The sequence below is a fragment of the Bos javanicus genome, chromosome 10 (genome assembly GCF_032452875.1).
Source record: "Bos javanicus breed banteng chromosome 10, ARS-OSU_banteng_1.0, whole genome shotgun sequence".
Lineage (NCBI taxonomy): Eukaryota > Metazoa > Chordata > Mammalia > Artiodactyla > Bovidae > Bos > Bos javanicus.
The window spans coordinates 14,094,514-14,106,644 of NC_083877.1; the positions used below are offsets into that span (position 1 = coordinate 14,094,514).

General features: G+C 41.1%; 2 protein-coding genes across 6 annotated transcripts in view; one reads left to right on the plus strand and one right to left on the minus strand.

Moving 5' to 3' along the window:
- AAGAB (alpha and gamma adaptin binding protein) overlaps positions 1-3,015 on the minus strand; it is a 74,101-nt gene extending 71,086 nt beyond the window's left edge. For 2 of the 5 annotated variants that reach the window (XM_061430167.1, XM_061430168.1), the window contains exon 1: positions 2,887-3,013. In XM_061430167.1, the coding sequence (XP_061286151.1) occupies positions 2,887-2,959 (73 nt within the window). In that variant the 5' untranslated portion in view covers positions 2,960-3,013. Of the gene's footprint in view, positions 1-2,886 lie in introns of all 5 variants that reach the window. The other 3 variants (XM_061430166.1, XM_061430165.1, XM_061430169.1) reach the window with 3 other exon arrangements.
- A 65-nt stretch (positions 3,016-3,080) lies between these two features.
- IQCH (IQ motif containing H) overlaps positions 3,081-12,131 on the plus strand; it is a 229,497-nt gene continuing 220,446 nt past the window's right edge. Inside the window, 2 exon segments of the mRNA XM_061430164.1 lie at positions 3,081-3,276; positions 11,132-11,254. Of these exon segments, the coding sequence (XP_061286148.1) occupies positions 3,226-3,276; positions 11,132-11,254 (174 nt within the window). The 5' untranslated portion in view covers positions 3,081-3,225.

The window sequence follows — 12,131 nt, forward strand, 5'->3', positions numbered from 1 at the left end:
GCAAATACTACATTCTAATGTTAGCCAAATCATTAACCTGGGTAAATTCTCTTTTATGGTTCACTTTTCCTTACTCAACTAATCTCTTCATTAATTGTTCTTATTTTTCACTATAAAACATTAATGGAACCACAAAGGAAAGGTTATCTAATTTTAACCAACATAGAAGCCATCCAAGAAACATTTTATATACAGAAATAAAGTGGATTGTTTTACAGGATTTATTTCATTTCCAACGATGCTAATATATTTTCAAGTACAGTATTACCATTCACCAACTACAGGTAACTAGCTCCTTCAAGAAATGACTGTGTCGGCAAATTCTTGAACTGTTAGGGGAAACGCCGACTGAAGCTGCCTGCCCTGGGCAGGCGAGATAGCGCCACTTGCACGCTTATCTTAGGACAGCAGGTCCTGATAAGGAATGCATAACTAACAAAATATCTCCAACTGGACGAATTGAGGAAAGGTCAAAAGGAGAGAGCAGACTCCAGTCCATATGTCCTACCAACCACCCAGAATCCTCCTCGCTGGAAGCCATCTTCACTCAGCCATGCACTCGCCACCGGGAAGGACACTGAGTCAGAAAGACTGGCCAGAGACAACCTGGAAACTAACTCCATTACCATGAAACCCAAGACTATGAGCCACGTGGCAAAGCAGCTCTGCTGGGTCCCCGGACCCTGCTGCTCTCTGCCCAGGTGCCCCTTCCCAATGAAGTCTGTTGATCTGTCAGCGTGTGTGTCTCCTCTGACAATTCATTTTTCTGAGTGTTAGACAAGAGTCCACTCTCGGGCCCTGGAAGGGGGCCCCTTCCTGCAACAAAAGCATGTGATAGCCACAAGAAAACCTAATACTTTCAAGACTGACTTTGAAAGGACTTTTATATATCAGTAATGGAAATCAAAATGCATATAATTCTTTTGGGAAGTTAAATACACCAAGAAGCTTAAGAATTCTGAGCAAATTCTAATATGTTCTCTAGATGTAATATATAATGAAAATTAACTTACAATGTAATGGTAAATTTTTACAAATGAAAAATATGAAATATTATATGAAAATAAAAGTATATTTATATAAATATATTTATAAAAATCATATGCCTTAAATGTTATAAATACATAACTTCATACATTTATATAAATATATTTAATATTTCAGATACAATATTTGAATTTTTATATGTAAAATAAAAATATAACATGCTATATATAAAATGTTAAAACTATTATAAAATATCAGGATAAAAATTGTATATATATTGGAAATGCAATTACCAATTTTTTAAAGTCTGCATTGGGGGGAAAAAAACTGGAAGTAAATGCACAGGAATGTTAACACAGTATTTGCGTTTGGGTGATGAGACCCTGGCTGACATTTCCTTTTCTCCATTATGCTAAATCTTATTTAATGGACTATGCACTACTTTTACAATAAAACAATTTTTAAAAAGAAAGGAAATAAATGAGAAGGAGCACTGCTGAGAGGTAAGGAAATGGGATAATTAAAGCAGCTGGTTACCATTTAGTGTATAATTAAACTTTTTAGTCTGGCAAGGAACATTCTAGGTGATCACAAATGATAACTAAGTTATATAGTATTTGTGCTGGAGAGACACCCTGCCTAATTCTGTCATTTGACCAGTACAAGGAAAAGTTACGTTTATATAATGCTTTATAGTTTACCAAATGCTTTCAAAATGTCACATCATCTATCCTTCAAAGAATCCCGTGAGGTAGATTCATATGTCCCATTTCAGGGCTTCCCAAGTGGCGCTAGTGGTAAAGAACCTGTCTGCCAATGCAGGAGACATAAGAGAGGCGGGTTCGATCCTTGGGTCGGGAAGATCCCCTAGATCTTCGCAACTCACTTCAGTATTCTTGCCTGGAGAATCCCATGGACAGAAGAGCCTGGCGAGCATCAGTCCATGGGGCCGTAAAGAGTGGGACACGACTGAAGCGACTTAGCACGCCCCACTTTCAGGATCAGGAAACCGAGGGCTAGAGAGATAATGTACTCTATTAATAGTATTTACCATTTACCAACTGATCACTCAAAGTGTTAAGCACAACAGTCATGTGAAAATTATCACCACTTTACAGATCAGAAAACTGAAAAGCATAGGTTACAGCTGAGAATCATCATTCTGACTCGAAGCCACAATTTGAAACGGAGTCCTGAGTTATAATCAACTTTGGGAGTCTCAGTGGAGGAGTCGAGGCCCAAACCCTATGCTCTCTCTACTCCACTGGTCCCCTCTCCTCGCCTACGATTCTTTGAAGAGTGACTTAAGTTGACAACCACTATGAGGGTCTAGAGGGAAAAATACTAGGTCCAGTAATAATCAAAAACGAATGCTTGCTGGCGGAGGGCCTCGTCTCAGGAGGAAGGCAAGGCAGTGAATAACTCAGAGTGGAGGGGGCAAGTTTAACAAGTCTTAACATATGCACATGGGGCGGGGGGTGCAGAGGAACCACTCTACCTCAAGAGCAGGAATGACAACATAAATCACGAATCCTGCACCTGACGCTCGCGTTCCTAGGTTCAATTCCCAGAGAGCCTTTTCTGTTCCCCTCAATGGCTGCCCGCCGACAGTAGGGTTGAGGTCCTACTTAACAGAAAACGCTGGAACAAACCCCATGGTGGGCCAAGCAGAGACAGAGAAGCAACGAGTATTGTAGCTAACAGGGGACACCTGGGGGACTAGGCACCATGACCACATCTGAGGAGCACCCGAGGGGCCTCGGGCCACCACCGAGGGGAGGAAGAGTCCAGGGCTCGCGGCGAGGACTGAGGACCCGAGAGAGGCCGCGGTGCTGGGACTGCCGCCTGCCGAGGCTCGTACTGGGGCTTGGAGGTCGGCCCAGGAGCCTCGTTACTCACGTTGCACTAGCCGGTCTGCGGAGAAGGTGGAGGAGCAGCTGGTAACGAGCGCGCAAGGGACGCCCGCAGCCATCACTGCGCCCGCGGACAGGTTCCTTCCCGGAGCCACTTCCGCCTTGGACGATACCACAGCCGCCGGTGCGCGGGGGAGACGCGCGAGAAAGGCGCGTTCTCAGAGGCACGGCCGGCCCTGCCTCCTCCTTTGCCCCCTCTTCCGCTCCTGGCGTGGACCAGGCTGGGCTTCGCGTGGCGTTGCCATGGGGACGAGCTCCCTCCGCGGCAAGTACACGACTCTGGAGACCGCGCCTTCCTGAGGAGGGACCCCGCCCGGCCGTAGGCATGGCCCAGGAGAAGGAAAACCAAGACCCCGTCGGATCTATCTTAATCCAGGTGGGAAATGGGCCTCTCCTAACCCTGTCCAGCTAGAACACTTTGAGCGAGCGAGGCCCAGCAGAGCCCATCCACTCACGCTTACCCACTTAAAGCGCTGCTTCTCAGATTGCCTCCAACACCACGGTTTAAAGAACTCCCAAGTGTGCCAACCTAGACCTCTCTCGCCAGCCTCACACACCTCTTGAGCCTGACGATGGAGGTTGCGCGGCCGAAGCACGACCAATCTGCCTCTGGTAAAACTCCAGGACGATACACCCCATTGGGACCTTTACTTTGGAAAAATCCATGTTCCACTGAGGCACCATTTTTAAATGTTATATTCTGAAAAGTTTAATCCTATGATGTAAGGAAATGGAGGAGATACAAATCAGACACGTATCTGGGCGAAAGTTGAAATAGATGAACTGCTTTTGATCTCCTACATTGCAGGTGGATTCTTTACCAGCTGAGCTACAAGGGAAGTAGCTACTTTTCTTCAGTTCAGTTCAGTCGCTCAGTCGCGTCGGACTCTGCGACCCCGCCAGGCCTCCCTTTCCATCACCAACTCCCGGAGTTCACCCAAACTCATGTGCATTGAGTCGGTGATGCCATCCAGCCATCTCATCCTTTGTCGTCCCCTTCTCCTCCTGCCCCCAATCCCTCCCAGCATCAGAGTCTTTTCCAATGAGTCAACTCTTCGCATGAGGTGGCCAAAATACTGGAGTTTCAGCTTTAGCATTATTCCTTCCAAAGAACACCCAGGACTGATCTCCTTCAGAATGGACTGGTTGGATCTCCTTGCAGTCCAAGGGACTCCCAAGAGTCTTCTCCAAGTTCAAAAGCATCAATTCTTTGGCGCTCAGCTTTCTTTATAGTTCAACTCTAGCATCCATACATGACTACTGGAAAAACCATAGCCTTGACCAGACGAACCTTTGTTGGCAAAGTAATGTCTCTGCTTTTGAATATGCTATCTAGGTTGGTCATAACTTTGCTTCCAAGGAGTAAGCGTCTTTTCATTTCATGGCTGCAATCACCATCTGCAGTGATTTTGGAGCCCCCCAAAATAAAGTCTGACACTGTTTCCACTGTTTCCCCATCTATTTCCCATGAAGTGATGGGAGTACCCCAATTTTTTTCACTCTAAAAGTCCCTTGCATATAATGGAGTTCTGGGGATGTAATGCACACCATAGTGATTACAGTAATAATACTGTATATTTGAAAGTGGCTGAGTAAATCTTACAAGTTCTCATCACAAGAAAAAAGTTGTATTATAACTATATATGGTGATGTATGTTAACTAGCCTTACTGTGGCAATCATTTAGCAATATGTACAAATATTGACTGATGTTGTCTATGTGAAACTAATATAATGTTTATGTCAATTATATACCAATAAAAATAATAAAAATTCCTTACTTGGAAACAAGATAAAAGCTTGCTAATCAAGTTAAACTTTGAATGTGGAAAGGTGATGAAAAGCACAGGAAAGTAACTCTCTAATCTGAGGGGGGGACATCAGGAAAGTTTTGATTTCTCAGTTCAACTCAGTTTGTGACTGTTACACTCAGATTTTTCCAGAATGTTAAAAGCACTACTTTCCGCCCCCCCCCCACATTTATATGTGATGGTTTTGAAACATTTTTGACATATCATCACCTTCAACTCATATTTAGCTCTACTTGACTAAAAGTTTGAAGTAATTTCCCTAAGGACTATCAGAACTCTACTCAGATCTGCACTTGGTCTAATTTTTCTTCCTGCCATGATTTGGTCCTTCCCTCTGGGAGACTTCTTTAAACCCCTAAACTCACCAATTTTATAGACTTCCTCAATATGAATCATACCCAGATCTTCTTACCTTACCTTTTCTTATCCTTGCTTTCACCAGCACCCTAGAATGAGTTTGGCCAGACTGCCAAGTGTGAGGGAAGAGTCTCCACAAGACTGCCCTCACTTAGACACCAGGCACAAGTTCAGGGGTCCCTAGAACTATCCTTAATTCAGACCAGCTGTCTACACTTTTGGAAGCCCCAACCATGTCACATTGGCTAATTTGTTAGAGCACTCACAAAACTCAGAAAAGCACTGTGTTTATAATTACAGTGTTTTTATTGCAAAAGAATAGAAATTAAAATCAACCAAGGGAAGAGAGGCTCAGGGCAGAGAGTCCAGAAGGGGTTCAAATGGAGCTTCCAGCCATTTTCTCCCAGTGGAGTCATAGCATTACCTCCTTTCAGTCATGATATATGACAACATATACAGATTATTGCCAACTAGGGAAGCTTTCCCAAGACTTTAATGTCCAGAGGTTTATTGGAGCTCAATCACAATGCCCATTTGGCTGACTTTAGTCTTCAGCCCTTCCCAGACAGCAGACCAATGATTTCAGTCTAATTCCTCTAGAGATTAGAACTGATACAGCATAGCTCAAAGTCCCCATCATAAACCCCATTCCCATCAAACAGGATGCTCTGGGGGCCTAGTGATCATGTCCCAGGGTCTAATGGCAGAGGCCAGATCTCTCTTTGGGAAGAACTAGGAATAATCATATCTATGTTGATCAACACCCCTACTTGCTTGAAAGGGTTACTTTGTACACACTTAAGTGGAGGGCTATGTAGAGAAAGAGAGGCCACCCCTTAATCTAATTATTGAGTCTGATCCATATATACAGTGTAAAATTCTCCCTGATACAATGTAGAATATGTATAATGAGGGAAAAAATTAATATTATATGTAGTCATGAATGGATGTGAATGATGGACTATAAAGAAAGCTGAGCACTGAAGATTTGATGCTTTTGAACTGTGATGTTGGAGAAGACTCTTGAGAGTCCCTTGGACTGCAAGGAGATCCAACCAGTCCATCCTAAAGAAAATCAGTCCTGAATATTCCCCAGAAGGACTGATACTGAAGCTGAAACTCTAAAACTTTGGCCACCTGATGTGAAGAACTGACTCACTAGAAAAGACCCTGATGCTGAGAAAGGTTGAAGGCGGGAGGAGAGGGGACGACAGAGGATGAGATGGTTGGATGGGATCACTGACTCGATGGAATGAGTTTGAATAAACTCCAGGAGTTGGTGATGGACAAGGAGGGCTGGTGTGCTGCATCCATGGGGTTGCAAAGAGTTGGACACGACTGAGTGACTGAACTGCACCGACTGAATTCTTTTTCAACCTCTTCTATCTGGTTTGCCAGGAGTGTATACCATACAACAATAAAATGAGAATGATTCATTTAAACTCTTATCTTTAGCTCTTATCTCAAAGTGTGATCCTAGGACTAGCAAAGAAATGGAATTATAAGATTGCTTTTGACAAAACTGAGTCTTTTTTTTTTCTGCTTTATTTTTTTAATTTAAATTTATTTATTTTATTTATTTTATTTTTAAACTTTACATAATTGTCTTAGTTTTGCCAAATATCAAAATGAATCCGCCACAGGTATACATGTTTTCCCCATCCTGAACCCTCCTCCCTCCTCCCTCCCCATACCATCCCTCTGGGTCGTCCCAGTGCACTAGCCCCAAGCATCCAGTATCGTGCATCCAACCTGGACTGGCAACTCGTTTCTTACATGATATTTTACATGTTTCAATGTCATTCTCCCAAATCTTCCCACCCCCTCCCTCTCCCACAGAGTCCATAAGACTGTTCTATACATCACTGTCTCTTTTGCTGTCTCGTACACCGGGTTATTGTTACCATCTTTCTAAATTCCATATATATGCGTTAGTATACTGTATTTATGTTTTTCCTTCTGGCTTACTTCACTCTGTATAATAGGCTCCAGTTTCATCCACCTCATTAGAACTGATTCAAATGTATTCTTTTTAATGGCTGAGTAATACTCCATTGTGTATATGTACCACAGCTTTCTTATCCATTCATCTGCTGGTGGACATCTAGGTTGCTTCCATGTCCTGACTATTATAAACAGTGCTGCGATGAACATTGGGGTACACGTGTCTCTTTCCCTTCTGGTTTCCTCAGTGTGTATGCCCAGCAGTGGGATTGCTGGATCATAAGGCAGTTCTATTTCCAGTTTTTTAAGGAATCTCCACACTGTTCTCCATAGTGGCTGTACTAGTTTGCATTCCCACCAACAGGGTAAGAGGGTTCCCTTTTCTCCACACCCTCTCCAGCATTTATTATTTGTAGACTTTTGGATCACAGCCATTCTGACTGGTGTGAAATGGTACCTCATAGTGGTTTTGATTTGCATTTCTCTGACAATGAGTGATGTTGAGCATCTTTTCATGTGTTTGTTAGCCATCTGTATGTCTTCTTTGGAGAAATGTCTATTTAGTTCTTTGGCCCATTTTTTGATTGGGTCGTTTATTTTTCTGGAGTTGAGCTGTAGGAGTTGCTTGTATATTTTTGAGATTAGTTGTTTGTCAGTTGCTTCATTTGCTATTATTTTCTCCCATTCTGAAGGCTGTCTTTTCACCTTGCTAATAGTTTCCTTTGATGTGCAGAAGCTTTTAAGGTTAATTAGGTCCCATTAGTTTGTTTTTGATTTTATTTCCAATATTCTGGGAGGTGGGTCATGGAGGATCCTGCTGTGATGTATGTCAGAGAGTGTTTTGCCTATGTTCTCCTCTAGGAGTTTTATAGTTTCTGGTCTTACGTTTAGATCTTTAATCCATTTTGAGTTTATTTTTGTGTATGGTGTTAGAAAGTGGTCTAGTTTCATTCTTTTACAAGTGGTTGACCAGATTTCCCAGCACCACTTGTTAAAGAGATTGTCTTTAATCCATTGTATATTCTTGCCTCCTTTGTCAAAGATAAGGTGTCCATATGTGCGTGGATTTATCTCTGGGCTTTCTATTTTATTCCATTGATCAATATTTCTGTCTTTGTGCCAGTACCATACTGTCTTGATAACTGTGGCTTTGTAGTAGAGCCTGAAGTCAGGTAGGTTGATTCCTCCAGTTCAATTCTTCTTTCTCAAGATCGCTTTGGCTATTCGAGGTTTTTTTGTATTTCCATACAAATTGTGAAATTATTTGTTCTAGCTCTGTGAAGAATACTGTTGGTAGCTTGATAGGGATTGCATTGAATCTATAAATTGCTTTGGGTAGTATACTCATTTTCACTATATTGATTCTTCCAATCCATGAACATGGTGTTGCATGGCTCTTAAATTCTAGGAAATTCCCTGGTGGTCCAGTGGTTAAGACTCCTCATGCAAAGAGCCCAGGTTCAATCCCTGGTTGGGGAACTAAGATCCAACAAGCCACATGATATGGCAAAAGTCTAAAAAATAATTTAAATTGTAGAGCAATTTTTGTGTGCATTAAATCTTTTGAGAGCTTCTTATTAAGTAGCCCTGTCCCCAAACTGTCGAAATCTTTCTCCAAGTGGGAAATGTATGGAACACAATGTATTTGATAATCACAAAAATGATGGGTGACACATAAAATTTCAGTATGGGAGAGTGAATCTATTTGAAGAAAGAACAAAGATTTAGAACCTAATCTTTTTCTACCCAGGTCTGGTGAAACATTTCCTATAGTAGTTGTCTCTGTTGCGGCTATACAAACAGCTGTGCAGTTACTAAGAGGGAAGAAGACAATACCTGGCTAGGAAAGTAAAAAGCTCTTCAGAAAGATTAAGGGAGTAATTCAAGTCAATGAATATTAACTAAGTGCCAGTTACATACAAAGTGTTTCACTAGGTTTTACCAATTAGGAGAAAAGAATTAACATTGGCTCAGTGTCCTCCTCTGTGGCTGGCCCTGGACAAAGCACTTTACATCTTTTTAACTCATTTTATTCTTGCCACTATGTTGAAAGATGCTATTTATCCCCATTTTACAGATAAGAACACTAAGGCTCTAAAAAAAAAAGTAAATTTGCCTATCTCAGTTTAGTAAAGAAGGAAATAGAATTCTAGTTCATAGCTGTCTGATTCCAAAGCCTATATTAGATCATTTACACATGTATTGTCTCATTTTCATTACATAAGAAGAGTAATTCTCTTTTTCCCCCTTGGTGAGGACACTAGAGGAAATGTGGGTGGTGTGCATGGACATTGTGTGACTAGTAATAGAACAAGGAATCATGTTCATCTGCCTTTTACCAAGTTATTACTATTAGACTGTTACATATTATCTCCCAACTCTATGAAGACATAATGGTTCCTACAAAACAGAAGAAGTAGCCAGATTTTCAGTTCCCTGATAAATAGTCCAGTGTTGTTTTCACTCCCTCCAGCAGTTGACAGGTATAATTATACAAGGATACATGAAGCTACAGATACTAGAGCCACAAGAAGGAAATTCAGTGCATTCAAAAGTTGAGCCAGGGGCTTCCCTGGTGGGCCAGTGGTTAAGGATACTCCTGCCAATGAAGGGAACACGGGTTCAATCCCTGCTCTTGGAAGATCCCAAATGCCTTGTGGCAGCTAAGCCTGTGAGCTACAACTACGGAGCCAGCTCTCTAGAGCCACAACTGTTGAAGCCCGTGTGCCTAAAGCCTGTTCTCTGCAACAGGTCACCACAATGAGAAGTCCATGCACCACAGCTAGAGAAAAATGAAGACCCAGTGCAACCATAAATAAATAAATCTTAAAAAAGAAAAAGTGAAACCACAAAATTATGGGCCTGGAAGTGGGCTTGCCCTTGAACTGCCTTTTTGTACTTTCCAAATGTCTTTAGACAATAGACTGTAAATAGCTTGCAGCAGTAATTTGGACAAAAAAATAGAAAAAAATATTAATACATCTTCATCCTTAGTGCCTATCAGCAAACAGTAGGTGTGTTCAAATTTCAATCTGTGAGCCCTGGAGGCTCAATATAATAATTTGTGCAGGGTACAAATGACCTGATCTGTCTGCCAGATTGTGCTGCTCATCAGTGAAAAGATGCAAATCTTTTGATCTTTCAAATACTTGGCTCCTTGGGAATGTTTGAGAGTAACTGATAACATAGGCTGGATCAATGTATAGGTCCAGTTATACCAACAGAGAAAAAGGTAACTGTTTCAAAGTGCCTTTAGCCACCCAATCTGCAGATTGTTATTGGTGTGACTATTGCTGAAACAGGTGTTGGGTTCATAAATTTGCATAGCAAAATGTTTCTCTTGTGGCAGCAGCCCATGCCATAATTGGTGCCATCTGTATTTGTTTCTGGAAGTTTGGTTTCTAATATGAAGGCAGAGAATCTTGTGCTGTCTAATTTCATAATGCTCACGTTACTCTGAGGGTGCTTGACTTTGGAGAAATATTCATCATTTCTAAGGAAAATATGAACTGAAGGAAAATGTTCAAGTAATGACATGTTGCTTTTTCATGGATTGTTTTCATTTCTGAGTACATAAAACAAAATTAAGGCCACCCCTACAGAACTGCTTCTTCAGCGCACTAAGTGGGGAAGATCTAGCTAGAATGGAAAACCAACAGACCCTGTCAACATATTTAGAATTCTCTTTTGACAGGCACTGTTTTCACTAGAACCTTTCTTTTCTGAAAGTTTTCTTTTTTCTTTTTAACCTCTCAATCAATTAGTAGAAATCAGAGTTTGGAATGAACTTTTTCTTATATCTGACTCACCTTCTTTTCCACCAGAGAAAGCAGAAGGTATTTGGGTTGCAATTTTATCTTGGATCCGTTTCTAATGGGGGAAGGACAAATAGAAAATTGTATAAAATCTTAATTTTTCAAAATCTGAAAGACAGTAACTGGAGCCATAATGTGCTTCTAATAAAGCATATCCTAGAACTATAAGGACAGTCTTTTCAATGAACACCACCTTTAAATCAACTTTATTGTCTTTAGCAATTCAAGCAGATTGCAAACCTTTAAGCTAAGTAACTCTTTTAGGTGTAATATTTATGTATTCTTTTACATTTTTCTCTCTCTAGGTCCATGAAGATCTTTATGAATTAAGGGAGAAATTAACAAAATTCCCGCTTGAGGAAAAAGGCGGGGCTCTAGACATTCAGAATCTTGAAACAGCCATCAAAAGGACTGAAATGGGGTTAAAAGTAAGTAGAGCTTTAGATATTAAATAAAATCCTGGAAGGAGACAAAGATTCCTCCAGAAGAACTGTGCTTCTCACAGGCTCTGTGTAATTCTGGAACAGAGGGGGCTTTGGTTGGTCATCAGCTTTCCCATCCTGTTCCTTTTTTAAGAATGGTGATTATTAGCTGATTGATTGATTTACATCCTGTCACAGGCCACAAAGAATGTGAGACATGGATAATATATGATTATGCAGTAATTTATGACCCCTAAAATGTGGTTTGATAAAAAGAATTTATAATTTTAAAAATAACTACTCTTAGTCCAACAGTATGCCTGACAGAAAAGGATTCATACCAATACATTGTAGAGAGTTTCTATCAGAATCACTGGGATTCTAAAAAATAGAGTTTACTCTTCCTTAATAGCTTAAGTGTTTTAATATTAAGTAATTTTTAAATATTATAACCTAGTACATAACACTGGAAATAGAACTCAAGTAGATAGGAGGACTTTCCTGTGGTGGTCCAGTGGCTAAGACCCCAAGCTTCTAATGCCGGCGGGGGCCTGGGTTTGATTTCTGGTCAGGGTTCGAGATCCCACATGCTGTAACTAAGAGTTCACATGCCCCAGCTAAAGATCCCACGTGTTGCAATGAAGACCTGGCACAGCCAAATAAATAAATAAATATTTTTTAAAAAGTAAATAGGAACTTCATTATTATAGATGGACCTAATGGCACAGGAGAATCCAATCTTCAGACTAGGATAACACTCATATACAAAACCAGGATCTATTAGCACGTGGCTCCAATAAAGACCACCTCCATTGTCTAGACCTCTATCAGCATCTCTACTCTTGCTTCCAGCCTTCACTGTTGCATCCTACTGGCCTCCTAG